The sequence below is a fragment of the Bos grunniens genome, chromosome 1 (genome assembly GCF_055505025.1).
Source record: "Bos grunniens cultivar Pamir isolate PY7600 chromosome 1, Bosgru_T2T1.0, whole genome shotgun sequence".
Classification (NCBI taxonomy): Eukaryota; Metazoa; Chordata; class Mammalia; order Artiodactyla; family Bovidae; genus Bos; species Bos grunniens.
This window is the reverse complement of record NC_141165.1, coordinates 64,980,586-65,008,154: the sequence shown is the minus strand read 5'-3', so window position 1 is coordinate 65,008,154 and position 27,569 is coordinate 64,980,586. Positions and strand designations below refer to the sequence as shown.

Below are 27,569 nucleotides of genomic sequence, written 5' to 3'. Positions count from 1 at the left end.
GTAGTTGAGAAAAACGGACGAGACAGCTGCTTCTTCAGAAACAATCCCCACTTCTTTCACCACCCTCAAAGCACACCTTGAAACGCAGCAGAGGTGCACGCACACACACCACACATACACACACACACACACACTCTGTAATGGACACCACTTACACATCTGATTGCAACCATTTCAGAGGCCGTTGGCACTTACCTTGCAAAGCAGTATTAGGTAAACTTGCTTCATTCTCTCCCATTTTACTACTTCTGTTTCAAGGGGGCCAAGCAGTTTCAGCTGTGTCAGTTACCCTGCAAGCCTGGTGACCTTCTGACTTTCCCCTGTAGTAATGTAACAGTATACTACCTGCTTTCTTCTGTGAATAATTACCATTCTGCTTCCTGAGTTACCTGGGCTTGCAAGACCTGTTTTACTGTGAAGTGAGATCATATCCTTTGATCCAATGGACTGCTATTAGTGTGTGCTTCACAAAACGTGGCTTTGTTTCAATTTTGGTGTTAACTTTTAATTCCCTACTTTCGCTTTAGTCCAGAAACTTATCAATACTTCCTGCCAAAAGAGTGTCTGTACTACCACCGTGGCATGGAGCAGAGCCAGAGTTTTGTTTGTTTTTTAGTGTTCCCAATCTGCTTATTTTATAGAAATAAAGTAAAATTTAATGTGAATTTTGCAATGTCCATTAAAAAAATATGGGAAAATAAGGAACACCATGGGAATTAGTTATGCGTAGGCTTTGGAGTAGCTCTAGTTCTAGCTGTGCAACTATAACGAGGAATATAGCTTCCTTGAAGTCAGTTTCCTCAACTGTAAAATGGGGAAAATGCAAAATATCAATTTCAGGAAATAATTATAAAACTGAAAGCAGTAATGTATGACTGTGCTAAACATTGCAAATGGTGGATAATAAACACAACAAGCAACATTTTTCCTCCTCCTTCGTTTCCTCTTCTTCCTTTTCCTCGTACACCCTGTTCCTTCCCTCCCTTCACCCTTCTCTTGTCCCCCTCCTTCTGAACAGAAAGAATGCAGAACCACAGCTCTGATGTCACTGTGTTCTGACATCAGCTGTTACTTATTAACTGAGAAACCTTAAAGAAATGAGTCCATCCAATCTTACAGTGCTTCAAGGTCCTCACTGGTAAAAGAAGGATACTGATATTTACATTGCCTTTTCAACAAAACCATAGTATTAGGTTCAACTGTTCTGCCTCAAACAAAACACCCATCCCTAGCAAAGATGAGCAACACACCGGAGATTTATCTTTATTTGTTTACAAGAGAGGAAGTAGATGACAAAAATAAGTCAATTTATTTCATCTCTGTCTCCCATAAGACATCTAGAGTAAAAAGCAATCTGTATTTCCTTCCTTTAGAATTCCTTGATTTTTCATCTTGGTCAGATTAGTTTAAAAAAAAATCTCAGGCTCAAACATCTCCTAGTTTTTTTTTTAATTTTCAATGTAAAAATAATCTATCCATCATGTTTTCCAGCTTAGTAATGAAAAATGATTATATAAATTATATAAAAAACAGAAATGGTAAATAAGTAGAATAGTTATTCTCAAAAGTTTCAGAATAAAAACAAACATCACACACACCCAAGTCCTCATCACAGTTAGTTCTTTCCTTCATTAACCTCTCCAGGTCTCAGTTTCTTCATCTGTAAAATGAGCTGACCATTTACTATCTAAGGCCCATTTTATCAACATGTCATAAACGTCAGATTTAAAATCCAGGCTGTGGTTTGTTCTAAAATAAAGCAGTCCTTTGCCTAGTACAATTGCATAGTGTAACACACACACCAAGCTCATACTTCACCAAAAGTGACCTGAAATTGAATGTTTGACAATAAAACACTAAAATCATCACATTCTGACTTCCCCATAAGAAGAGAAATACATATATCAATCCTCATTCATTATGGGAAAAATGAAAATGTATTAACATACCTGCCCCAGGCACCTAGAATTAGTCAACAACAGATATAAAGTACCAATTATCTACCAGCTGAATTATGGCATGCAGGAAGTTGTTATGAAAGTAGAACAGAGAACTCTTATTTTTTAGCAGAGGTAAAACATAAAAATAAACAGAAACCTCCAAAGCTTTTGCAGCTGTACAGAAAGTAACACAAATACACATCCAGTTACACTGAAAGAGTTTCAATACTAATAAAGGGCCCTGAGTACATCCACTGTCTCTCTCTCTCTCCTGGGCCTTCTCTGCCTAGAAAAATTCTGCCTTCATCACCTCTTCTTTGCCTAATCCACATGCAGGAATTCTTCAACCCAATTCTGGTTGAGGTCTCTTCTGTGTGCTTCCAGATCCCCCATAACAGCTCAAAACTTTTCATTCTACCATGGCTCTTATCACATTGTATTGTATGTACATCTTAATTATTTCTGTCCTTAAAAGGTGTTATGTCAGAGAACCTTTTTGTGTTCATCACTACATTCCTAGCACCTGTCACAGTTCCTAGCACATACTATGCTTTCAACAAGTATTGTAAAGATGAACAAATTACTATCATCAAAAAGGGTGAAATAAAGGACCTCAAAGAAAAGAAGGGCAGAGATTAGCAAAGAAGATAATGGAAAATATCTAAGAGGGAAAAATGACAAATTAAATTTCAAAAATGTAAAGAGATGGGAGGAGAGAGTAGGTAGGTTTGTCTGGAAGAGCAAATAATTAAGAACTAGAAGGATAAAAGAGATGAGGACACTTAGGAAAATTTCTAGAAAAAAACAAAGAATCAAAGATAAAAGAAGTAAATGAAAGAGGAAAAAAAAGTGCATACATTAGTTTAAAACACACTCGTATGCATCAAAAACAAAAGGCATGACTGACGTTAAAATAGGTGCACTGAATGGTGAGAAAGAAACTAATATAATTATTAAAACTATCAAAATTTTCAGAATCTTTGAGAGAAATTTACTGGAATGAATGTGTCCTCTATATCAGGCGTCCCCAGTCCCTGTTAATTACTGGGCCGCGCAGCAGAAGGTGGGTGGTGACCACAAACAAAACTTCATCTGTGTTTACAAGTGCTCCCCATTGCTCACATTCCCCCTCCCCATTCATGGAAGAATTGTCCTATGCAAAATCAGCCCTTGGTGCCAAAAATGTTGGGGAACACTGCTCTATATGTATAGAAACTTTGCTATAAAAACTACTGTGTACATTTTTAAAAACAACTTAGGTGACATAATAAAAAACTAACACTTCCAACCATGTCACTTATCTGTATGTCCAGCATTGTATTCTAAAATGCTCCAAGAGAGAGTGAGCGAAAGAAAATGTTATGCTATTCTCTGTCACTCATTTTGAAGGTTCTACCTGGAACTACAGATTTGGAAGAAACCAATGTTACAGGTTAAATTTTTTGTGTGTAGTTACTGAAGTGATTATTTAGTCCTGATTTTCCAGGGAAGATATATATGAACATTTCAAAGAAAAATTACAAAGAAGTTATTCAAAGTAATAAATGTTGGCATTATATGCTATGGAACATGGTACTGTGTATGTAAAGTGTTGCAATATTTGGAATAATTACACAGAGATGTTACTTATTTTCTCAGTAAATTGTATAACACAAGTAGAACAACAACTTGGTCAAAAGCATAGGTATCCATGGAGACCAAAGGTTAGAGAGAAAAGGATTAGAACCTCTCAAAATTGCAATCCTGCAAACTATCATAGGAAGGAAATTCCAGGCTCAGCAAGCAGGGTGGATTTTTGAGATTATAGTTCCAAGAACTAGGTAGATGTGCTTGCAAGGTATAAGAATATGTTCCCCTCAAATATGCTCTCTAAAATATGGATTATTTTGAACAAAAGACACCTGAGAATGAGCAGACTCAAGAAAAGCTCTTTACTTCCCCCTTACTCTCTAAAAATAAGAGTATACATTCCCCCTTTTGTAAGGGAAACTTACATTTATACAGGAAATTTTTCATTTGTAAAAGTGTCTTCCTACCAGGAAGAAAACCAGCGGAGACAACTCTTATCACCAGAAAACTCATCTGCATAAAATACAACCCTTATTTATCACATATTGTTGGTTGGTTGCAGCCAAGAATTCCTGGGGTGATTCTGACACTCATATTTTTGAGTTCTAGGAGCAAGATAGCTAGGTAAGCAGAGGGAGGGGGTGGGGAAGAGTACATTCTATAGGAGAACAATGGGTAATGATAAACAAGATTTCCTAATGTTTGGGTGTGCTGGTCTAACATATTTTACCCCATCTTTTCTGGATTTGGGTATTACCATCCACCCAGTTGCCCTAGATGAAACTTTAGGATTTATCCTTACTACTTACCTCTCCCATCCCCCAAATAGTGACTAAGTTCTATCAATAACACTGAAATCCACCTCCTTAACTTTCTATTTCCTTTAAGTGAGGCCATTGTCATGTCTTGCCAAGATAGGTACTCCCTACAAATGAATTCTTCCTCTCCTCCCATCCACCCTTTCTATATCCGCCACGATCTTCCTGAAACACAGCCATCCCACTTCCCTGCTCACATATGTCCACTGCCCCTTGTCATGCGTGCACGCTTAGTCGCTTAGTCCCGTCCAAGTCTGTGGCCCTTTGAACTCTAGCCCACCAGGCTCCTCTGTCCATGAGATTCTTTTTCAGGCAAGAATACTGGAGTGGGTTGCCATTTCCTCCTTCAGAGGATCTTCCTGACCCAGGAACTGAACCTGTATCTCCTGTATCTCCTACATCGCAGGCAGCTTCTTTACTTGCTAACCCATTGGAGGAGCCCAATCAATAATGTCACTCCTTTATCATCATAATTTTTCATTCTCATAGTCTTAACTGTCCAGTAACATGCAATTCATTTAAATCAGGCTTCTCTGATATCCCCCAATATACTTGAAACTGTAATTCTAAATAGTTGAATACACAATATATACATATGTGCCTCTCTATATATGTGACATAAAATAATGTCGGTCAAGAAAATTAAGGCCTACTCAGTGTTTTGTACAGAGAAGGCAGTGGCACCCTACTCCAGTACTCTTGCCTGGAAAATCCCATGGACGGAGGAGCCTGGTGGGCTGCCTTCTATGGGGTCGCACAGAGTCGGACACGACTGAAGCGACTTAGCAGCAGCTGCAGCAGTGTTTTGTATTAGGATTGACTGGTGGACAAAAGTATTCTTTTAATACTACTATAACTAAATGTTTATTTCTCTATCATTTTATTGCATACAATTGCATACAGACTCTTAAGAGAATTAATACTGATTGAGAACAAAGAAAGTAACTATCTCCTTCAGTAGTAAGAAGCATCCACTAACAAGGAAACAAGATAAGCTATAATTAATAGGAAGGAGAATATTATCATTTTAATGATCTTTCCATTATAGTGTTATTAAACAAAGAAGCCAAGGAACTATATAAATTATATGCTAATACACACACACACACACCAGGTTGCTTAACAGCTACTTATGGTTTATAAGTTGCTTCACGTAATTAAGACATACAATGACTCATATAAAAATAACAGACATATGAAGATGCCAAGCTGAAAGTCAGGTAGGAGTGATATTACAAAGCAGTTTAATTTGCTGCTGGGAACAACACTATTTCAGACTGTGGAAGAGCTAGTAACAAAATACTAAATATAAGCTTGTAATCACAGTGTACCACGATTTATGTACTTTTTGTGAGGATCCCATGAAATCCGGGCTTAAATGTGAGAAAGTTTTTAAATTATATACCCTTGTTAGCACACTCTCCCCTCATCCACAGGATTCTACATATAGTAGGAAGATTAGCTGTGACAGCCATCTAAATATTATCTGAAAAAGGGAAAACATTTAAGAAAAGTTTAACTGTATATTTAATATTATTATCATGGAACTAAAAATGAAGGGTATACACACACACACATTTAACTAATCTACATATTATAACCTATTATTCCACAATCTCTGGCAAAACTCTCTCAAGAGGAACCTAAAGAAAAGCATTAAAGCAAAAGAATATGCATGCAAACTGTCTGATACTGCATAGAACAGTGAATTAATCAATTTGAGAATTTTAGGGCATGTTAAAAATCTACAATAAAGCTAGAAAAAACATCTATAGCTAAAACCCTTGGTATAAATAGAAACACCAACGTGACAGAATGATTTATCTCTGTCATCTTTTTAAAATGTAATGAAAATGCTTAAATAGTAGCTTTAGTTTGGACATAATATTATTTCCTCAAAATGCAGTGCAATGACCAGTCCAGAAAACAGAAGCTTCATCTCCTTGACAAAGAGAAACCTAAAATAGCTCCAATAATATTAAAAAGTACAGCCCATTTATGCTGAGATAAAAATAACTTCCAGTCTTCAGCCTCTTCACTCTAACCTCAAAAAAAGAAGGAAAAAAAAAAAGAGCAATTAATGCCACCTGTGCTGTGTGTGTGTGTGTGCGTGTGTGTGTGTGTGTGTGTTAGTTGCTCAGTCGTGTCTGACTCTTTGTGGCTCCATGGACTGTAGCCCACCAGGCTCCTCTGTCCAAGGGTTTCCCAGGCAAGAATACTGGAGTGGATTGCCATTCCCTTCTCTAGAGGTCTTCCTGACACAGGGACTGACCCGGGATTTGCTGTGTTGCAGGCAGATTGTCAACTGTGCTATAGGAACTTGGCAAATATTAGCTAAATGAAAAAAAAAAAAAAATTAACAGTTGTTCAGGGGGAAACAACTTTCTCTTCTAGGGTGACGCTGAGGTAAAATGTGAGGTTTCTTAGTCTTTAGAAACATTCCATTCCTCTCACTTAATATCTTAAAGTATTAATAGTAGATGAGCATGTCCAAAATAAATACAGTAGCTATAAAAATCACTTATTAAATTAACACTAAGTGCCTTGCTTTCAAATTATGAAATATCAACAAAAGCAGTAGTCAACAAGAACAAATTAATTATGAGAGTCAAAGAAAAGTTTATCTCCTTTCTTTTTTATCTCTTCTTTCTTTTCTTCTTCTATTTATATATTTACTGAATAAAGTCTAAGTGGCATAACGCGTTTCCTAGAAAAACAATTCCAGGAGAAATACTTTTGTTCAACATCACAATGGGCCACTCACTACTTTCTACAGGAAATGTTTTCTTTCTGAAAGCTCCTCTTCTACTTTCCTGCTGACTGCCTGCCAGCTAGCATTGTTAGAGAAAAGGAGGAGATGAAGGATTAAAGTCTCTAACCCCAGTCTAACCCCCAGTAGCTAGTACTTAAAATAGACTTTCCCTGAAGTGAGTGATTGCTGTCTTTCCTATGGTGACCAGATTTACAAAACGAGAAAAAACAAAACAAAAACAAAAACAGAGAGGAAAAAATGAGGAGAGATAAACATATATCCTCTGGACAGTTGTTTTTTTTTTTTTTTCCAGAACAGATTAAATAGGAAAAAGTCCATTAAAAAAAAAAAAAAAATCCTAGGCTGACGCTGAAAATGTGGTGTTTGATCACCTTGGGCAACAAGAAATTAACAACATACGGACCATAGAAAGCATCACTAGGAACAAAGCTAGTGGAGGTGATGGAATTCCAGTGGAGCTGTTTCAAATCCTGAAAGACGATGCTGTGAAAGTGCTGCACTCAATATGCCAGCAAATTTGGAAAACTCAGCGGTGGCACAGGACTGGAAAAGGTTGGTTTTCATTCCAATCCCAAAGAAAGGCAATGCCAGAGAATGCTCAAACTACCGCACAATTGCACTCATCTCACACACTAGTAAAGTAATGCTCAAAATTCTCCAAGCCAGGCTTCAACAGTACGTGAACCATGAACTTCCAGCTGTTCAAGCTGGTTTTAGAAAAGGCAGAGGAACCAGAGATAAAATTGCCAACATCCGCTGGATCATGGAAAAAGCGAGAGAGTTCCAGACAAACATCTATTTCTGCTTTATTGACTATGCCAAAGCCTTTGCTTGTATGGATCACAATAAACTGTGGGAAATTCTTCAAGAGATGGGAATACCAGACCACCTGACCTGCCTCTTGAGAAACCTATATGCAGGTCAGGAAGCAATAGTTAGAACTGGACATGGAACAACAGACTGGTTCCAAATAGGAAAAGGAGGACATCAAGGCTGTATACTGTTACCCTGCTTATTTAATTTATATGTGGAGTACATTATGAGGCTGGAAGAAGCCCAAGCTGGAATCAAGATTGCCGGGAAAAATATCAATAACCTCAGATATGCAGATGACACCTACCTTATGGCAGAAAGTGAAGAGGAACTCAAAAGCCTCTTGATGAAAGTGAAAGAGGAGAGTGAAAAAATTGGCTTAAAGCTCCACATTCAGAAAACTAAGATCATGGCATCTGGTCCCATCACTTCATGGGAAATAGATGGGGAAACAGTGGAAACAGTGACAGACTTTATTTTTTGGGCTCCAAAATCACTGCAGATGGTGACTGCAGCCATGAAATTAAAAGACGCTTACTCCTTGGAAGGAAAGTTATGACCAACCTAGATAGCATATTGAAAAGCAGAGACATTACTTTGCCAACAAAGGTCTGTCTAGTCAAGGCTATGGTTTTTCCTGTGGTCATGTATGGATGTGAGAGTTGGACTGTGAAGAAGGCTGAGCGCTGAAGAATTGATGCTTTTGAACAGTGGTGATGGAGAAGACTCTTGAGAATCCCTTGGACTGCAAGGAGATCAACCAGTCCATTCTGAAGGAGATCAGCCCTGGGATTTCTTTGGAAGGAATGATGCTAAAGCTGAAACTCCAGTACTTTGGCCACCTCATGCGAAGAGTTGACTCATTGAAAAAGACTCTGATGCTGGGAGGGATTGGGGGCAGGAGGAGAAGGGGACAACAGAGGATGAGATGGCTGGATGGCATCACCGACTTGATGGACGTGAGTTTGAGTGAACTCCAGGAATTGGTGATGGACAGGGAGGCCTGGCTTGCTGCGATTGGTGGGGTCGCAAAAGTTCGGACACAACTGAGAGACTGAACTGAACTGAACAATTTTAAGAATGAATAAACATAATAATAGACATACAATTGCAAAAAGTAGCTTTAAATAATTATGGAGAAGGCAATGGCACCCCACTCCAGTACTCTTGCCTGGAAAATCCCATGGATGGAGGAGCCTAGTAGGCTGCAGTCCCTGGGGTCACTAGGAGTCGGACACGACTGAGCAACTTCACTTTCACTTTTCACTTTCATGCATTGGAGAAGGAAATGGCAACCCACTCCAGTGTTCTTGCCTGGAGAATCCCAGGGACGGGGGAGCCTGGTGGGCTGCTGTCTATGGGGTCACACAGAGTCGGACATGACTGAAGTGACTTAGCAGCAGCTTTAAATAATTATCTCATCATGTTCCTCCCACTTCTTCTAAAAACTTTAGGCCTCCTTTATTCTATCAACTAATTTTTATTTCCTCAATATTTTTAAAAATATGCAGGGTAAATACGGCCTTGTCTTCCAACTCTCTAGGCACACATCTAGTGCACTTCTTAGTTGATGTTTTTAAACCTGCCTCAGGCTTCCCAGGTGTCCCTATTGGTAAAGAACCGTCCTGCCAACACAGGAGACATAAGACACAAGTTCTATCCTTAGGTTAGATCCCCTGGAGGAGGAAAAGGGCAACCCACTCCAGTATTCTTGCCTGGGAAATCCCATGGAGAGAGAAGTCTGGCAGGCAACAGTCCATGGGGTTGCAAAGAGTCGGACATGACTGAAGCAATTTAGCACACACTCAGACCTGCCAGATTCATAAGAATTTAATAAATGCTTGATGATTGTTTAATAGAAAACATAACACAATTATATTTCATCTGTCTTCAAAACCTCTAAAGTGGAATTAATGAAAAAATAAAATAGAATTGAATGAATAAAGAGCATAAAGGAGATAATCAATTCACAGTGTTTCTAGTGTTACTGCTTCCCTCTGAAGAGGCCAGAATATGCCAGGTTCAAATATGCCACTTTAGCATAAGGATTGCTTTCAATTGAAGGCAATCAACTCTCTGCCTTCTCCTTTTCTATTTAAAAGCAGGACTTAAGTGTCTGTCATGGTGTCTCCCTCTCCCTTACCAGGAAAAGAGAATTACTCTGCAGACAACTCTGGGAACGAGAGCAGACTGTATATTGTTTTTCTCTATTTTTGACAGTTTTCTATTCTTTTGAATTCTATTCATATCTATATTATTTATTCCTTTAGTCAATTTGGATTTTAAAAATCTACAACACTGATTTTTTTTTTTAACAACTTATTACACCTCAGAGTTTTATTTGGTGAACAGAGGATAGTATACCCTCAAGGCATGAGGGTGGACCAACCCTAAAGGAGAATCCTACAACACTCATTTTAGTTGCCTTTTTTTTTTTTTAAATAAAGCACTAAAGCTATAAATTCCCATCTAACCGCTGATTTACCTGTATCCTACAAGTTATGACAAGTTTATGTGTTCAACAGAATTTAATTTAACATATGTTCTAATTTCCCTAGTAATTTATTATTTGACTCAGGCTTATTTAGAAGTATATTAACTTGAAGATTTTCCTGGTATCTTTCTGTTATTGATTTCTACTTACCACCACTGATAAAGAATATACTCTGTAATTTCAATTTTTAAAATTGATTGAGATGTGTAAGGTCTATCTTGGTGAATGTTCTGTGTGCAGTGAAAAAGAATATGTAATTTTATTCTTGATTGCAATGTTCTAAATATTTTATCTATTTTTAGTATCAATTACTGAGAGAGAGGTGTTAGTATTGTATCTTCAAGTAGAGTTGTGGATTATTTTTTTCTTTTTAGTTCTGCAAGTGTTAATTTATGTATCTTGAAGCCTTATTATTAAGTGAAAACACATGTAGGATTTTTATATCCTCTTGTAAATTGACTTTGTCATTATAAAACAGCCTTTTTTAATAAAATTTCTTGTTCTAAATTCTACTTTATCTGATATTTATTGTTTTCATAGTGTGCCCTCTTCTATTTTTTAATGTTTTTTCTCTTTAAAGTGAAATCTCTCTCAAAAAGTATAAAGTGGGAATGCCCTTTTTTGACAATCCAGATTAATAGTCTTTTCCTTCTAATTGTAGTATTATGTTACACAAATGTAATTATCAATATAGTTGTATTTAATTCTATCATTTTGCTATTTGTTTTCAATTAGTTGCATTTGTCCTTTATTCTTTCTCATTGAGTATAGATGTCTTAGGACCCAAATTCAGCTGTACTATTTGCTTATTAGCAATTTTTTTTTCTTCTGTATCTTAATTTCTTGATTTTGCTCTCTCCTCTCTGACTCTCTCGTTGTTTGAGGTTTTACAATATTCGACTTAAAATTATAGCAGCTACCTAAAAGTAGTATATAATTTCAGAAATAAGAGATTGATACCAATATACTACCATTTCCCCCTCCTGTCCTTTGTGATTATGATCTCATACATTTTTCACTACATATGTTATTTATAACCCTCTCAAAAAACACTGTTACTGTCTTTGTTTTAGCTACTCCATTATTCTTTAAATATATTAAAAGTGAGGGAAATATTTTCTTATATTTACCTACATATTCACCAATTTTATGCTCTTTGTGTAGATTCTAGTTCCATTTTCTTCCTGAAAGATTTCCTTAAACCTTTCTTTTATTTCTTGTATGCTGATGATGAGTTCTCTCAGTTTTTGTTTGCCTGAAAAAGTGTTTACTTATCACCTGTTCTTCAAAAGTATTTTTTCTGTACATTGAATTTCTAGATTGATATGTCTCTTTTTCTTTCAGCATGCTAAAAGTTTTTTCCATTGCCATCAGGGTTAGATAGTTTCTGACAAGAAGTGTATGGTTTGTCTTAACCTTACTCTATTGTATGCCATGTGTCTTTTGTGACTTGCTGTTTTTATTTTCTTTGTCAAAAATTCATTATTTTTGTTTGATTTGATTTTTACATCATTTTGTGATTTTCTTTATCCTGCTTTGAGTTTGCTGAGTTTCTTGAGTTTGTCAGTTTAGAATATTCACCAAAATCTAAAAAATTCTGCCATTAATTGCTGTCTTTAAATATCTGTCTCTCCTCTCTTCAGGCTTCTTTCTTCTGGGACTCTAATTATAGATATGGTATAAATAAACATATAGATAACATAAAGATACACATATACAAGTATAGATAATCAGCAAGTCACTGAAGCTCTGTTAATATTTTTCAGTCCTTTTTCTTTTGTACTTATGTTTAAATAGTTTCTTTTGTTATAAATCTATGCTGACTAATGGTTTCTTCTGCAGTGTCTATTCTACTATAACTACTATTCAGTGAAATTTTCATTTCTCATATATATATATTGCCAGGAGAAATATCAATAACCTCAGATATGCAGATGACACCACCCTTAGAGCAGAAAGTGAAGAGGAACTAAAGAGTATCTTGATGAAAGTAAAAGAGGAGAGTGAAAACCTTGGCTTAAAGTTCAACATTCAGAAAACTAAGATCATGGCATCTGGTTCCATCATTTCATGGGAAATAGATAGAGAAACAGTGGAAACAGTGACAGACTTTATTTTTCTGGGCTCCAAAATCACTGCATATGGTGATTGCAGCCATGAAATTAAAAGACACTTACTCCTTGGAAGAAATGTTATGACCAACCTAGACAGCATATTAAAAAGCAGGGACATTACTTTGCCGACAAAGGTCCATCTAGTGAAGGCTATGGTTTTTCCAGTGGTCATGTATGGATGTGAGAGTTGAACTATAAACAAAGCTGAGTACCAAAGAACTGATGCTTTTGAACTGTGGTGATGGAGAACATTCTTGAGAGTCCCTTGGACTGCAAGGAGATCCAACCAGTCCATCCTAAAGGAGATCAGTCCTGGGTGTTCATTGAAAGGACTGATGCTGAAGCTGAAACTCCAATACTTTGGCCATCTGATGCGAAGAGCTGACTAATTTGAAAAGACCCTGATGCTGGGAAAGATTGAGGGCTTGAGAAGAGGATGACAGAGAATGAGATGGTTGGATGGCATCACCGACTCAAAGGACATCAGTTTGAGTGAACTCCGGGAGTTGGTGATGGACAGAGAGGCCTGGCGTGCTGTGGTTCATGGGGTCACAAAGAGTGGGACACGACTGAGCGACTGAACTGAACTTTTCTTATTTGGAAGTTGTATTTGGAACTTTTAAAATTTTAGCATTCTAACATGTTTATATCTTTCATTTATTCCTCATTAGTTTCATGTTTGTCTTTATATCATTCAGTTCAGTTCAGTCACTCAGTCGTGTCCGACTCTTTGCGATCCCATGAATCGCAGCACTCCAGGCCTCCCTGTCCCTCACCAACTCCCAGAGTTCACTCAGGCTCACGTCCATCAAGTCAGTGATGCCATCCAGCCATCTCATCCTCTGTCGTCCCTTTCTTCTCCTGCCCCTAGTCCCTCCCAGCATCAGAGTCTTTTCCAATGAGTCAACTCTTTGCATGAGGTGGCCAAAGTACTGGAGTTTCAGTTTTAGCATCATTCCCTCCAAAGAAATCCCAGGGCTGATCTCCTTCAGAATGGACTGGTTGATCTCCTTGCAGTCCAAGGGACTCTCAAGAGTCTTCTCCAACACCACAGTTCAAAAGCATCAATTCTTTGACGCTCAGCCTTCTTCACAGTCCAACTCTCACATCCATACATGACCACTGGAAAAACCATTGCCTTGACTAGACGGACTTTAGTTGGCAGAGTAATGTCTCTGTTTTTCAATATACTATCTAGGTTGGTCATAACTTTTCTTCATTGTGCACATTCAAATATATAACAGTAGCTTTAAGATCATCTGCTAATTTTATCATTTTGGGTCTATTTCTATTAGTTAATTTTCTCTTGATTATGAGTCTCAATTTTCTGTTTCTTTGCATGTCTAGTAATTTTGGAATGGATGCAGAACATTTTGACTCTGTCACTTGTATGTACATTGTTGAGTGATGAATTTTGTTGTACTTCTTTAAAAATGTTGGACTTTGTCTAGAGGGGCTGTTATTTGTAGATCAGCCTAATCATTTTGAGAATGTTTTGTAATTTTTGAAGGCAGCCCTAGAGAAGCCTTTACTCTAGAACTACTTTAGCCACACCACTAAGGTATATGACACTTTAGATACCTTATACAGTCAACAGGTCTCCCTACTCTTGTTGGTGGGAAGATGAATGATTCCTAGCCCTGTGTAACTCTAGAAATTGTCCAATCTAGAGCTCTTTTGGAATTGTAATTGCCCAACAGGATACTCTCTGTGCTACATCATGGAATCTCACCTTTATACCATTGTTTTTTTGTTGTTGTTCTTCTTCTTGTTTTTCAGTAGCTCAGTACTGTCTGATTCTTTGCAACCCCATGAACTGCAGCACGCTAGGTTTCTTTGTCCTTCCAAACTCATGTCCATCGTCCCATCCAACCATCTTATCCTCTGTTGCCCCCTCTCCTCCTGCCCTCAATCTTTCCTAGCATCAGGGTCTTTTCTAATGAGTCAGCTCTTCGTGTCAATTGGCCAAAGCATTCGAGTTTCAGCTTCAGCATCAGTCCTTCCAATGAATATTCAGGGTTAATTTCCTTTAAGATTGATTGGTTTGATTTCCTTTCTGTCCAAGAGACTCTCAGGAGTATTCTCCAGCACAACAACTTGAAAGCATGACCACTGGAAAAACCATAGCCTTGACTAGATGGACCTTTGTTGGCAAAGTAATGTCTCTGCTTTCTTAATATGCTGTCTAGGTAGATCATAACTTTCCTACCAAGAGCAAGTGTCCTTTAATTTCATGGCTGCAATCACCATCTACAATGATTTTGGAGCCCAGAAAAATAAAGTCAGCCACTGTTTCCCCATCTATTTGCCATGAAGTGTTGGGACCAGATGCCATAATCTTAGTTTTCTGAATGTTGAGCTTTAAGCCAACTTTTTCACTCTTCTCTTTCACTTTAATCAAGAGGCTTTTTAGTTCCTCTTCATTTTCTGCCATAAGGGTGGTGTCATCTGCATATCTGAGGTTATTGATATTTCTCCCGGAAATCTTGATTCCAGCTTGGGCTTCCTCTAGCCCAACATTTGTCATGATGTACTCTGCATATAAGTTAAATAAACAGGGTGACAATATACAGCCTTGACCTACTCCTTTTCCTATTTGGAACCAGTCTGTTGTTCCATGTCCAGTTCTAACCATTGCTTCCTGACCTGCATACAGGTTTCTCAAGAGGCAGGTCAGGTGGTCTGGTATTCCCATCTCTTTCAGAATTTTCCACAGTTTATTGTGATCCACTGTGCAGATATCTGGAGTTCTTTCCTTGTTTAGCTCTCTTATCTCATATATTGTCTCCACATAGTGCTGTCTTATTTTTATCAAAGTTTAATCTCTATCTTTTCAACTCTGGATATATGTAGGCCCTTCCTCCTTCCATCATATTCTGAAAATTGCTCCTGGATAGAAATCCAGGATAATTATATGGTTCACCTTATTTGATTCCTTTTTCTCAGGAATCACAATCCAAACACCCTATTGTCCTATATCTGAAAATAACTGTTTCAGATATTTCATCCAGTTGACTAGTTTTATGTCAGAAAGTAAGTGAAATAGAATTTCCCTCATAAGCAGAGCAGAAGTGTTACAAGCTTTCTGAACAGCAATTTAGCAAAATATATATGAAGTACATTAAATACTTCATATTAAATATTATATTAAGTATTAAATAGTGATCATGCCATGTGAAATTTCCCCGGAAATTTTCCAAGACAATAATCAGAAAAATATACAAATTAGTTTATACCAAAATACTTATCAGTGTTTTTTATAATATAAAAATATAAGCAATAAAATACTAGCAACAGGAGATTTTAAAAATAATTTATAAAATAGTATAGTGGAGTAATCTACAAGTGTTAATGCAGGACTATTCACTGACTTATAAAATATTTAACACAGTATTGTGGTATATTTTTTATCAAAATATATGATACATGCTAAAATATTAAAAGACAGTTGCTACATTATAGAATTAATGGCGATCATCTAATTTCATCTTTATATACTTCTTGACTTTTCATATTTTAAAACAAATTATGTACTACTTAAATAATCAAAGAAAGTATTCACTTACTATTTTAAGAAAAAAGTCTTATTTATTTTTCTTGACTATTTTTCATATTAAATTAGAAAGATAAAAGCCAAGGGACTCTAAAATGTGCTTTAGAAAACTGCCAAAGATGTCTATATAATTTATCTCTAATTTATGTCTCTGATATTTCTAAATGGAATCTGAGCTTCTTAGTGCTGGCAAATAGCTAACATATAAAAATATATATTTTTTTTTTAATAAATAGGGTGGCACTAGTGGTAAAGTATCTGCCTGCTGATTCAGGAGATGCCAGAGATGTAGGTTTGATCCCTGGGTGGGAAAGATCCCCTGAAGTAGAAAATGGCAACCCTCTCCAGTATTCTTGCTAGGAGAATCCCATGAACAGAGGACCCTGGCCAGCTACAGTCCATGCAGTCACAGAGTCAGATATGACTGAGTGACTGAGCATGTCCACTTTAATAGGTGTTTAATAAGTGTTTGGTAAATAAGGAAAGAAATTGTTGTAAACTTTATTAAGCACTCTTACCAGGGATCTAGGAGGAAAAACTGCCATATAATTTAAAAGCTATAAAACGTGGATGTTCTATTGAACAGGAGGGTGCCTATAAATGTCACTCTGCAGATATTTCACAGCTTGCTTCTTAGAAACCCACACTTTTACAAAGAATAATGCAAGTGTCTTAGCCACCATGTTGATTTGGGGGATTTTAGTTAGAAAAAAGAAACAGCAGGACAGTTTTGGTTGAGCCACGGAAGAAAGCAGAAAAGAAGCCACCTAAGGAAAAACTGTCACTCTTTAGAGACATAGCAAAATTAGAAAATGAGCTTAACATTTCCTGCTCTTTAGAAAACAAATACAGATCATCATCTTATAATCATTAATAATATATCATCATGAACAAAAATACAGACAGAAAAAATGTAATTTAATTTTATTTTTAAACTTTACATAATTGTATTAGTTTTGCCAAATATTAAAATGAATCCGCCACAGGCATACATGTGTTCCCCATCCTGAATCCTCCCTCCTCCCTCCCCATACCATCCCTCTGGGTCGTCCCAGTGCACTAGCCCCAAGCATCCAGTATCGTGCATTGAACCTGGACTGGCAACTCGTTTCTTACATGATATTTTACATGTTTCAATGTCATTCTCCCAAATCTTCCCACCCTCTCCCTCTCCCACAGAGTCCATAAGACTGTTCTATACATCAGTGTCTCTTTTGCTGTCTCGTACACAGGGTTATTGTTACCATCTTTCTAAATTCCATATATATGCATTAGTATACTGTATTTATGTTTTTCCTTCTGATTTACTTCACTCTGTATAATAGGCTCCAGTTTCATCCACCTCATTAGAACTGATTCAAATGTATTCTTTTTAATGGCTGAGTAATACTCCATTGTGTATATGTACCACAGCTTTCTTATCCATTCATCTGCTGATGGACATCTAGGTTGCTTCCATGTCCTGGCTATTATAAACAGTGCTGCGATGAACATTGGGGTACACGTGTCTCTTTCCCTTCCGGTTTCCTTAGTGTGTATGCCCAGCAGTGGGATTGCTGAATCATAAGGCAGTTCTATTTCCAGTTTTTTAAGGAATCTCCACACTGTTCTCCATAGTGGCTGTACTAGTTTGCATTCCCACCAACAGTGTAAGAGGGTTCCCTTTTCTCCACACCCTCTCCAGCATTTACTATTTGTAGACTTTTGGATCGCAGCCATTCTGACTGGTGTGAAATGGTACCTCATAGTGGTTTGGATTTGCATTTCCCTGATAATGAGTGATGTTGAGCATCTTTTCATGTGTTTGTTAGCCATCTATATGTCTTCTTTGGAGAAATGTCTATTTAGTTCTTTGGCCCATTTTTTGATTGGGTCGTTTATTTTTCTGGAGTTGAGCTGTAGGAGTTGCTTGTATATTTTTGAGGTTAGTTGTTTGTCAGTTGCTTCATTTGCTATTATTTTCTCCCATTCTGAAGGCTGTCTTTTCACCTTGCTAATAGTTTCCTTTGATGTGCAGAAGCTTTTAAGGTTAATTAGGTCCCATTTGTTTATTTTTGATTTTATTTCCAATATTCTGGGAGGTGGGTCATAGAGGATCCTGCTGTGATGTATGTCAGAGAGTGTTTTGCCTATGTTCTCCTCTAGGAGTTTTATAGTTTCTGGTCTTACGTTTAGATCTTTAATCCATTTTGAGTTTATTTTTGTGTATGGTGTCAGAAAGTGGTCTAGTTTCATTCTTTTACAAGTGGTTGACCAGATTTCCCAGCACCACTTGTTAAAGAGATTGTCTTTAATCTATTGTATATTCTTGCCTCCTTTGTCAAAAATAAGGTGTCCATATGTGCGTGGATTTATCTCTGGGCTTTCTATTTTATTCCATTGATCAATATTTCTGTCTTTGTGCCAGTACCATACTGTCTTGATAACTGTGGCTTTGTAGTAGAGCCTGAAGTCAGGTAGGTTGATTCCTCCAGTTCCATTCTTCTTTCTCAAGATAGCTTTGGCTATTCGAGGTTTTTTGTATTTCCATACAAATTGTGAAATTATTTGTTCTAGCTCTGTGAAGAATACCGTTGGTAGCTTGATAGGGATTGCGTTGAATCTATAAATTGCTTTGGGTAGTATACTCATTAAAAATGTAATTTAAATAACAAATGATTTTGCTCTCAGAATTATTTGGTATTAACTTTTAAATATATATGCTATAGAGAAAGAGGGAACGGGATGTTGTATGGGTAGATTGCTACAGAAACAGAGAGATACAGATATACATATGGTCATAGGTGTAGGCATGAATAGAGATATAAATTCTAATAATTCACAAAACATTTTAAAATATGCTTTTTTTCTGTTAAAACTACACAGTGGATATCATTCCATTGACATCTTTTGTATGGATTTTGGAGTCAGGGAATTATGGATTTAGGTCCCAGTCACTACTAACTCCTCATGTGACCTTTAGCAAATTATTGTACTACTCAGTGCTCCAATATTTTCTTCATTAAAATGGAGAAAACACCTGAACCTCCACATGGGTTGAGGTGATGTGTATGTGTGTGTGTGTCTTAAGTCACTTTAGTCTTGTCTGACTCTTTGCAACCCAATGGACTGTAGGCGCCTCTGTCCATGGGATTCTCTAGGAAAAAATACTGGAGTGGGTTGCCATGCCCTCCTCCAGGGGATCTTCCTGACCCAGGGATAGAACCTGCATCACTTATGTCTCCTGAATTGGCAGGAGGGTTCTTCACTGCTAGCACCACCAAGGTGATAGTTTCATATAATAATGCAGGGCTTGATCTAAAAAGGTTCTCAACAAACTTCGACTATAATGATTATTATTTTTGTTTTATTGTTATTATAAGACTTACAGATTACTGTGATACAATTTTTGGAAGGCTTTCCCAAGTCAAATGATCCTCTATTATCTATCCCCCAAATCTATAGTAGGGGAGTGTTTTCTTCTATAAGACACAAGTTACTATTGTGTCTGTAAGTTCCTATAGCTCTTTCCACAAGTTACTATTGATTGGACCAGTATGTACGTGAAGCTCCAGCTAGGGAGATAAGAGATTTTGCCTCCTGGAAATCTGGGAGAGAACCAAGGTTTGGCTTATAATATGTAAAGGCAGATGGCACAGCCATGTTCAGCCATGAGACCAAGGACCATAGAGCAGTAATTCACAGAAAGCAGAATAATGAAGCTGATTTGTAGGAAAATAGAGATAAAAGATAAAGAGAGAAATTGTTTTGAATTATTATTAATTTCTGTAGTTCCAGAAGACTTTAGTCTTTCAGAAGATCTAGCCTTTATTCTATGATATAGTGACTTAAACATATGTACCAGGCTATTTGGTCTCCTTGTCTCAATGAATATGGTAATACCTGTTTGAACTTACACAAATTAAACCCATAAAGAAATGGTTTCAAGAGCCTGTTCTGTTAACTTTCATATCTCTTCAGTTCAGTTCAGTCGCTCAGTCGTGTCTGATTCTTTGCGACCCCATGAATCGCAGCACACCAGGCCTCCCTGTCCATCACCAACTCCCAGAGTTCATTCAGACTCACGTCAATCGACTCAGTGATGCCATCCAGCCATCTCATCCTCTGTCTTCCCCTTCTCCTCCTGCCCCTAATCCCTCCCAGCATCAGAGTCTTTTCCAGGGAGTCAATTCTTTGCATGAGGTGGCCAAAGTACTGGAGTTTCAGCTTCAGCATCATTCCCTCCAAAGAAATCCCAGGGCTGATCTCCTTCAGAATGGACTGGGTGCATCTCCTTGCAGTCCAAGGGACTCTCAAGAGTCTTCTCCAACACCACAGTTCAAAAGCATCAATTCTTCGGCACTCAGCCTTCTTCACAGTCCAACTCTCACATCCATACATGACCACAGGAAAAACCATGGCCTTGACTAGACGAACCTTTGTTGGCAAAGTAATGTCTCTGCTTTTGAATATGCTGTCTAGGTTGGTCATAACTTTTCTACCAAGGAATAAGCATCTTTTAATTTCATGGCTGCAATCACCATCTGCAGTGATTTTGGAGCCCAGAAAAATAAAGTCTGACACTGTTTCCACTGTTTCCCCATCTATTTCCCATGAAGTGGTGGGACCAGATGCCATGATCTTCGTTTTCTGAATGTTGAGCTTTAAGCCAACTTTTTCACTCTCCACTTTCACTTTCATCAAGAGGCTTTTGAGTTCCTCTTCACTTTCTGCCATAAGGGTGGTGTCATCTGCATATCTGAGGTTATTGATATTTCTCTCGGCAATCTTAATTCCAGCTTGTGCTTCTTCCAGTCCAGCGTTTCTCATGATGTACTCTGCATAGAAGTTAAATAAACAGGGTGACAATATACAGCCTTGACGTACTCCTTTTCCTATTTGGAACCAGTCTGTTGTTCCATGTCCAGTTCTAACTGTTGCTTCCCAACCTGCATACAAATTTCTCAAGAGGCAGATCAGGTGGTCTGGTATTCCCATTTCTTGAAGAATTTTCCACAGTTTACTGTGATCCACACAGTCAAAGGCTTTGGCATAGTCAATAAAGCAGAAATAGATGTTTTTCTGGAACTCTCTTGCTTTTTCCACGATCCAGCGGATGTTGGCAATTTGACCTCTGGTTCCTCTGCCTTTTCTAAAACCAGCTTGAACATCAGGAAGTTCACGGTTCACATGTTGCTGAAGTCTGGCTTGGAGAATTTTGAGCATTACTTTACTAGCGTGTGAGATGAGTGTAATTGTGCGGTAGCTTGAGCAATCTTTGGCATTGCCTTTCTTTGGGATTGGAATGAAAACTGACCTTTTCCAGTCCTGTGGCCACTGTGAGTTTTCCCAATTTGCTGGCATATTGAGTGCAGCACTTTCACAGCAACATCTTTCAGGATTTGAAAGAGCTCTACTGGAATTCCATCACCTCCACTAGCTTTGTTCATAGTGATGCTTTCTAAGGCCCACTTGACTTCACATTCCAGGATGTCTGGCTCTAGGTCAGTGATCACACCACTGTGATTATCTGGGTCGTGAAGCTCTTTTTTGTACAGTTCTTCTGTGTATTCTTGCCATCTCTTCTTAATATCTTCTGCTTCTGTTAGGTCCTTGGCATTTCTGTCCTTTATCCAGCCCATCTTTGCATGAAATGTTCCCTTGGTATCTCTAATTTTCTTGAAGAGATCTCTAGTCTTTCCCATTCTGTTGTTTTCCTCTATTTCTTTGCACTGATCGCTGAAGAAGGCTTTCTTATCTCTTCTTGCTATTCTTTGGAACTCAGATCTCTTAGTCCAACCAATAATTAGAGAGAGTGTATGAGAATGTTGGGTGAAGGAACTGACGAATAGCTTTCTTTGTAGAGAGCAACTGCTATGCTGTGAGACTAATCCATCTTTTGCGGGGAAAATTGGCAGAATGTTAACTTTGAGTCATGAACCTGAGTAGAGGGATTTCAGGGGGACCATATGGAATGTTTTAGAGTGTAGAATGCATGTGCTACCACGGGAATGTAAAAATGGAAGAATCCTGGTCCATGCCTTATACGACTTAATCTAAAGAAAACCCAGTCTAGATGGCTGGATTTTTTAACAGTAGACAGACCAGATACAGTAGGCAGTTCAATGATCCCAAAAGACAGCCAAGCCCTAAGCCTTTGGACTTGTGTATTTATCATGTTACAGGAAAAAAAGGGAATTAAGGTTGTACACATGATTAGAGTTACTAACCAAGTGACCCTGAGATGGAGAATTTCACTGAACTACCTTGATGGGCCCAGTCTAATGACATGAGCCCTTGAGTCCTTAAAAGTAGAAGAGAAACAGACAGAAAGGAGGGTCAGAGATATGCAGTCTGGAGAAGACTTGATCTGCTATTGTTTAAAATGGAGGAAGGGGATATAAGACAATGAATACAAGTGGCCTCTACAAGCTGAAAAAGGCAGATTCTTCCTCCGGCTTCCAGATACCTCAGTCTTAGCCCAGGGAAATCCATGTTGGATTTCTGATCTATAGAACTGTAAGACAATGAATCTGTTTTTTTCAAAATGTTTTTGTAATGTCTGACTCTGTGACCCTGTGGACTGTAGCATACCAGGCTTCTCTGTCTATGCGGATTCTCCAGGCAAGAATAGTGGAGTGTGTTGTCATGCCCTCCTCCAGGGAGGGGGTCTTTCCAACCCATGGATCAAACCCAGGTCAACTGCATTGCAGGCAAATTCTTTACCATCTGAGCTACCAGGTAAACCCAAGAATACTGGAGTGGGTAACTTATCCTTTCTCCAGGGGACCTTCTTGACCCAGGAATTGAACCAGGGTCTCCTGTACTGCAGGTAGATTCTTTACTAGCTGAGCTCCCAGGGAAGCCTTTTGTTGTTATAACAAAAAATGAATGCACAAATATATTCTAATTACTAAATTGAAATTATGTTTGTGATTTAAAGTGACTATGTCTGGGTGGGGAAGATCCCCTGGAGAAGAAAATGGCAACCCACTCTAGTATTCATGTCTGGGAAATTCCATGGACAGCGGAGCCGGGTGGGCTACAATTCATGGGGTCGCATGAGTCGAACATGACTTAGTGACCAAACCACCATAGGACTCTTTCATCCTGTGGCAGTGAAAAGAACAGCCATCATATCTGCCAGTATTTTCATCCAAGAAAGGAAAAGATTGAATCCATAAAGTTTAAAGGGGCAATGAAGAATAAGAGTAAATTTAGATTGTCAACATACCATGAATAGTTCTTGTTCAATCTTCTAGTTATAATAAGTTTGCTTTCATTAACTTATTAATTCATTTAGGCTAAAGTTAGTTTGAATTTGAACTAGTTATTTATAGCCAAATAGTTTTAATGACTAAAATTATTAATGATATTTATCTCAACAACAGGTACAGATGGCCACAGGCAGGGCTCTGAATAGGAACTGCAGTCCTAGAATAGTAACAATAACTAAAGCTTCTTCTCTTTTTTCAAAATTTTATTTATTTTGTTTATTTATTTTTGGCTGTGCTGGGTCTTCAGTGTTGTTCAGACTTTTCTCTAGTTGCCATGAGCTGAGGCTACTCTAGTCACAGTGTGAGAGCATCTCATAGAGTGGCTTCCCTTGTGGCAGAATTGGGCTCTAGGACACTCAGGCTTCTGGGCCTTTGATAGTTGTGGCATGTAGGCTCAGTAGTTATGGCTCCTGGGCTCTAGAGCACAGGCTCAATAGCGTCACACAGGCTTAGTTGCTCTGTGACATGTGGGATCTTTCCTGATCAGGGATCGAAACTGTGTCTCCTGCATTGGCAGGAGGATTCTTAACCACTGTGCCACCAGGGAAGCCCACCCCCCCCACTCCCGGTGCCCCGCCTGCCTTTTTTTAACAAAGGTAAATCATAAAACATGCTATTAAAAACCACACCTCATTCTATCCTTAACAAAAGTGCCAATAAAGTCAATACTATTTTTACACAGAGAAATTGAGGTTACAAAAAGTAAAGTAAATCCTCCAATGTCATGTATGGTAGAGTGTTGTGTTAGTTGCTCAGGTGTGTCCAACTCTTGCGACCCCATGGACTGTAGCCTGCCAGTTTCCTCTGTCCATGGAATTCTCTAGGCAAGAATACTCTAGCCATTCCCTTCTCCAAGGGATCTTCCCCATCCAGGGATTGAACCCAGGTCTCCTGAACTGCAAGCAGATTCTTTACCATCTGAGCCATAACGGAACCATGCATAGTAGAACAGGCAGTCAAATTCAGTCTTTCGGATATCAGAGCTCTATATCATTCATTCATTCATTCAGCAAATGCTTATTTATTAATTATTAGGCATCAGACACTGTGACATTTAGCTTCCTGATGTTTAATAAGGCCTTATTGTGTACCAAGTAATTTATATATTTTAATTCATGCAATCTGTGTTATATTATTCTAATTGTTCTAATTACAGTGTCCCTCTTACAAAAGACATCCAGAAAGGATAAGAAGCTTGCCTAAGATTTTGCAAATGACACAGTCAGGATTCAAACCAACCAAAGTAGTTTTTAGTGACTCAGCCATTGGAGAAGGCAATGGCACCCCACTCCAGTTACTCTTGCCTGGAAAATCCCATGGATGGAGGAGCCTGGTAGGCTGCAGTCCCTGGGGTCACTAGGAGTCGGACACGACTGAGCAACTTCACTTTCACTTTTCACTTTCACTCATTGGAGAAGGAAATGGCAACCCACTCCAGTGTTCTTGCTTGGAGAACCCCAGGGACGGGGGTGCCTGGTGGGCTGCCATCTCTGGGGTCACACAGAGTCGGACACGACTGAAGCAACTTAGCAGCAGTAGCAGCATTCATCTCTCACTGTTGCCTGTCCAAAGTTCTGAATATCCAGATGAAGTATGTCTCACCAAGGTTAAATTCTAGTTGAAGAGACAGATGAGAACAAAGCAAACAAGCTAATACTCAATGTAATCCAGTCCAGTCCAGTGAAGTCGCTCAGTTGTGTCCAACTCTTTGCGATCCTGTGGACTGTAGCCTACCAGGCTTTTCCGTCCATGGGATTCTCCAGGCAAGAGTACTGGAGTGGGTTACCATTTCCTTCTTCAGGGGATCTTCCCAACCCAGGTATCGAACCCAGGTCTCCCACATTGGAGCAGACGCTTTAACCTCTGAGCCAGCAAGATAAGGGCAGGATGTGATGTGAAAGAATAATAAGAAATCAATATGCTATCTAGGTTGGTCATAACTTTCCTTTAAAGACTAAGCGTCTTTTAATTTCATGGCTGCAGTCACCATCTGCAGTGATTTTGGAGCCCAGAAAAATAAAGTCTGACACTGTTTCCACTGTTTCCCCATGTATTTCCCATGAAGTGGTGGGACCGGATGCCACGATCTTCGTTTTCTGAATGTTGAGCTTTAAGCCAACTTTTTCACTCTCCACTTTCACTTTCATCAAGAGGCTTTTGAGTTCCTCTTCACTTTCTGCCATAAGGGTGGTGTCATCTGCATATCTGAGGATATTGATATTTCTCCCGGCAATCTTGATTCCAGCTTGTACTTCTTCCAGTCCAGCGTTTCTCATGATGTACTCTGCATAGAAGTTAAATAAACAGGGTGACAATATACAGCTTTGACCTACTCCTTTTCCTATTTGGAACCAGTCTGTTGTTCCATGTCCAGTTCTAACTGTTGCTTCCCGACCTGCATATAAATTTCTCAAGAGGCAGATCAGGTGGTCTGGTATTCCCATCTCTTTCAGAATTTTCCACAGTTTATTGTGATCTACACAGTCAAAGGCTTTGGCATAGTCAATAAAGCAGAAATAGATGTTTTTCTGGAACTCTCTTGCTTTTTCCATGATCCATCGGATGTTGGCAATTTGATCTCTGGTTCCTCTGCCTTTTCTAAAACCAGCTTGAACATCAGGAAGTTCACAGTTCACATATTGCTGAAGCCTGGCTTGGAGAATTTTGAGCATTACTTTACTAGAGTGTGAGATGAGTGCAATTGTGCAGTAGTTTGAGCATTCTTTGCCATTGCCTTTCTTTGGGATTGGAATGAAAACGGACCTTTTCCAGTCCTGTGGCCACTGCTGAGTTTTCCAAATTTGCTGGCATATTGAGTGCAGCACTTTCACAGCATCATCTTTCAGGATTAGAAATAGCTCAACTGGAATTCCATCACCTCCACTAGCTTTGTTCCTAGTGATGCTTTCTAAGGCCCACTTGACTTCACATTCCAGGATGTCTGGCTCTAGGCCAGTGATCACACCATTGTGATTATCTGGGTCGTGAAGATCTTTTTGTACAGTTCTTCTGTGTATTCTTGCCATCTCTTCTTAATATCTTCTGCTTCTGTTAGGTCCATACCATTTCTGTTCTTTATCGAGCTCATTTACTAATTATCTGGTCAGTTTTAGGTTATGGTAAATTAATTAAATTATCTTTATCATTTTAACTGTTGGCTATAAGTTGACTATGTGGATGCATGAAATATAGGCTATTGCAAATATTTACAGGTTAACAGGTATAACCGTTAACAATATGATTTAAAAAATAACCAGTCATAACTTCTCATGCATTTGTAATGTGAGAATTGCATATTGCATATTTCAAAAGTTTGCTTTATTTAATCATATTTAGACATAATACTTAAATTGATAGCCAAAATCAGAATATTGCTTAGCAATTTTGTGGAAAAGAATCAATTACCAATAGCATTCTTTTGTTTTCAAGGGTACACACTGAGAGTACATTCTTCACATGAATTCATTAAAGATAAAGTCAAATAATAATCCCTTATAATTACTGTGCTTCCTTAGTGGCTCAGATGGTAAAGAATCTGAATGGTAAAGTAATTATAATTACTAATATTTAATCAACAAAAATATTGAACTCTCTACATAGAAACTAAATTTTTCTAGTTATAATTTTAGTGTAACAGATATTAAAAATAAGTGATGTATCACTAAACAAAATTATATGTAAATAAAATCATAAAAAGAGTAAGAAATAGTTTATAAAACTCAGCCTAATATTAATAATTCATTAAAATTTATATGTGATTACTCCCCTCTATCTTTGATCCCCAAGAATAATAAGAGTTGAAAAACATGGAAAAATGAATCCATCTGGCTTATAGAAGATGCTTAGAATTGATCAATTTTTTAAATTATCTAGACTTCAAGTTTATTTTATAGAAACCTCTCAAATATGTATTAGCTTCTTCAAAGATTAAAAAGAATGAAAATGTAGATTATAAACTGATATTCATTAAGAATAATTTGGGTTACATAGAATATCTTATAATTTATTTTCCTGATAATAAAGAATAATATAGGCATGTGAGAATGGGATTTTTCTTATATTTACTAGACAGATATACACTTGGGGAAAGATGATGTTAAAGTATCATTCCATTTTTCCAAGGTAAATACATATAAAATCTGTTCACTAATATTGTCCTAGGTAGTAAACATTTCTGAAACAATTTATGTCTTAAAATATTGGAATACTGTATTGCTATATATTTGGATTTGATGGTTT

The 27,569-nt window shown here is 37.9% G+C and overlaps 1 protein-coding gene across 9 annotated transcripts in view; it reads right to left on the bottom strand.

Moving 5' to 3' along the window:
• Positions 1–27,569, bottom strand: part of NAALADL2 (N-acetylated alpha-linked acidic dipeptidase like 2) — a 1,274,580-nt gene that overhangs the window by 1,132,407 nt on the left and 114,604 nt on the right. For 3 of the 9 annotated variants that reach the window (XM_086394844.1, XM_086394863.1, XM_086394870.1), the window contains exon 1: positions 196–13,399. The exons of 1 other annotated variant lie outside the window; for it this stretch is intronic. In XM_086394844.1, the coding sequence (XP_086250970.1) occupies positions 196–238 (43 nt within the window). In that variant the 5' untranslated portion in view covers positions 239–13,399. Of the gene's footprint in view, positions 1–195; positions 17,029–27,569 lie in introns of those variants that run through there. 5 more of the 9 variants (XM_086394828.1, XM_086394854.1, XM_086394822.1 and 2 more) reach the window with 5 other exon arrangements.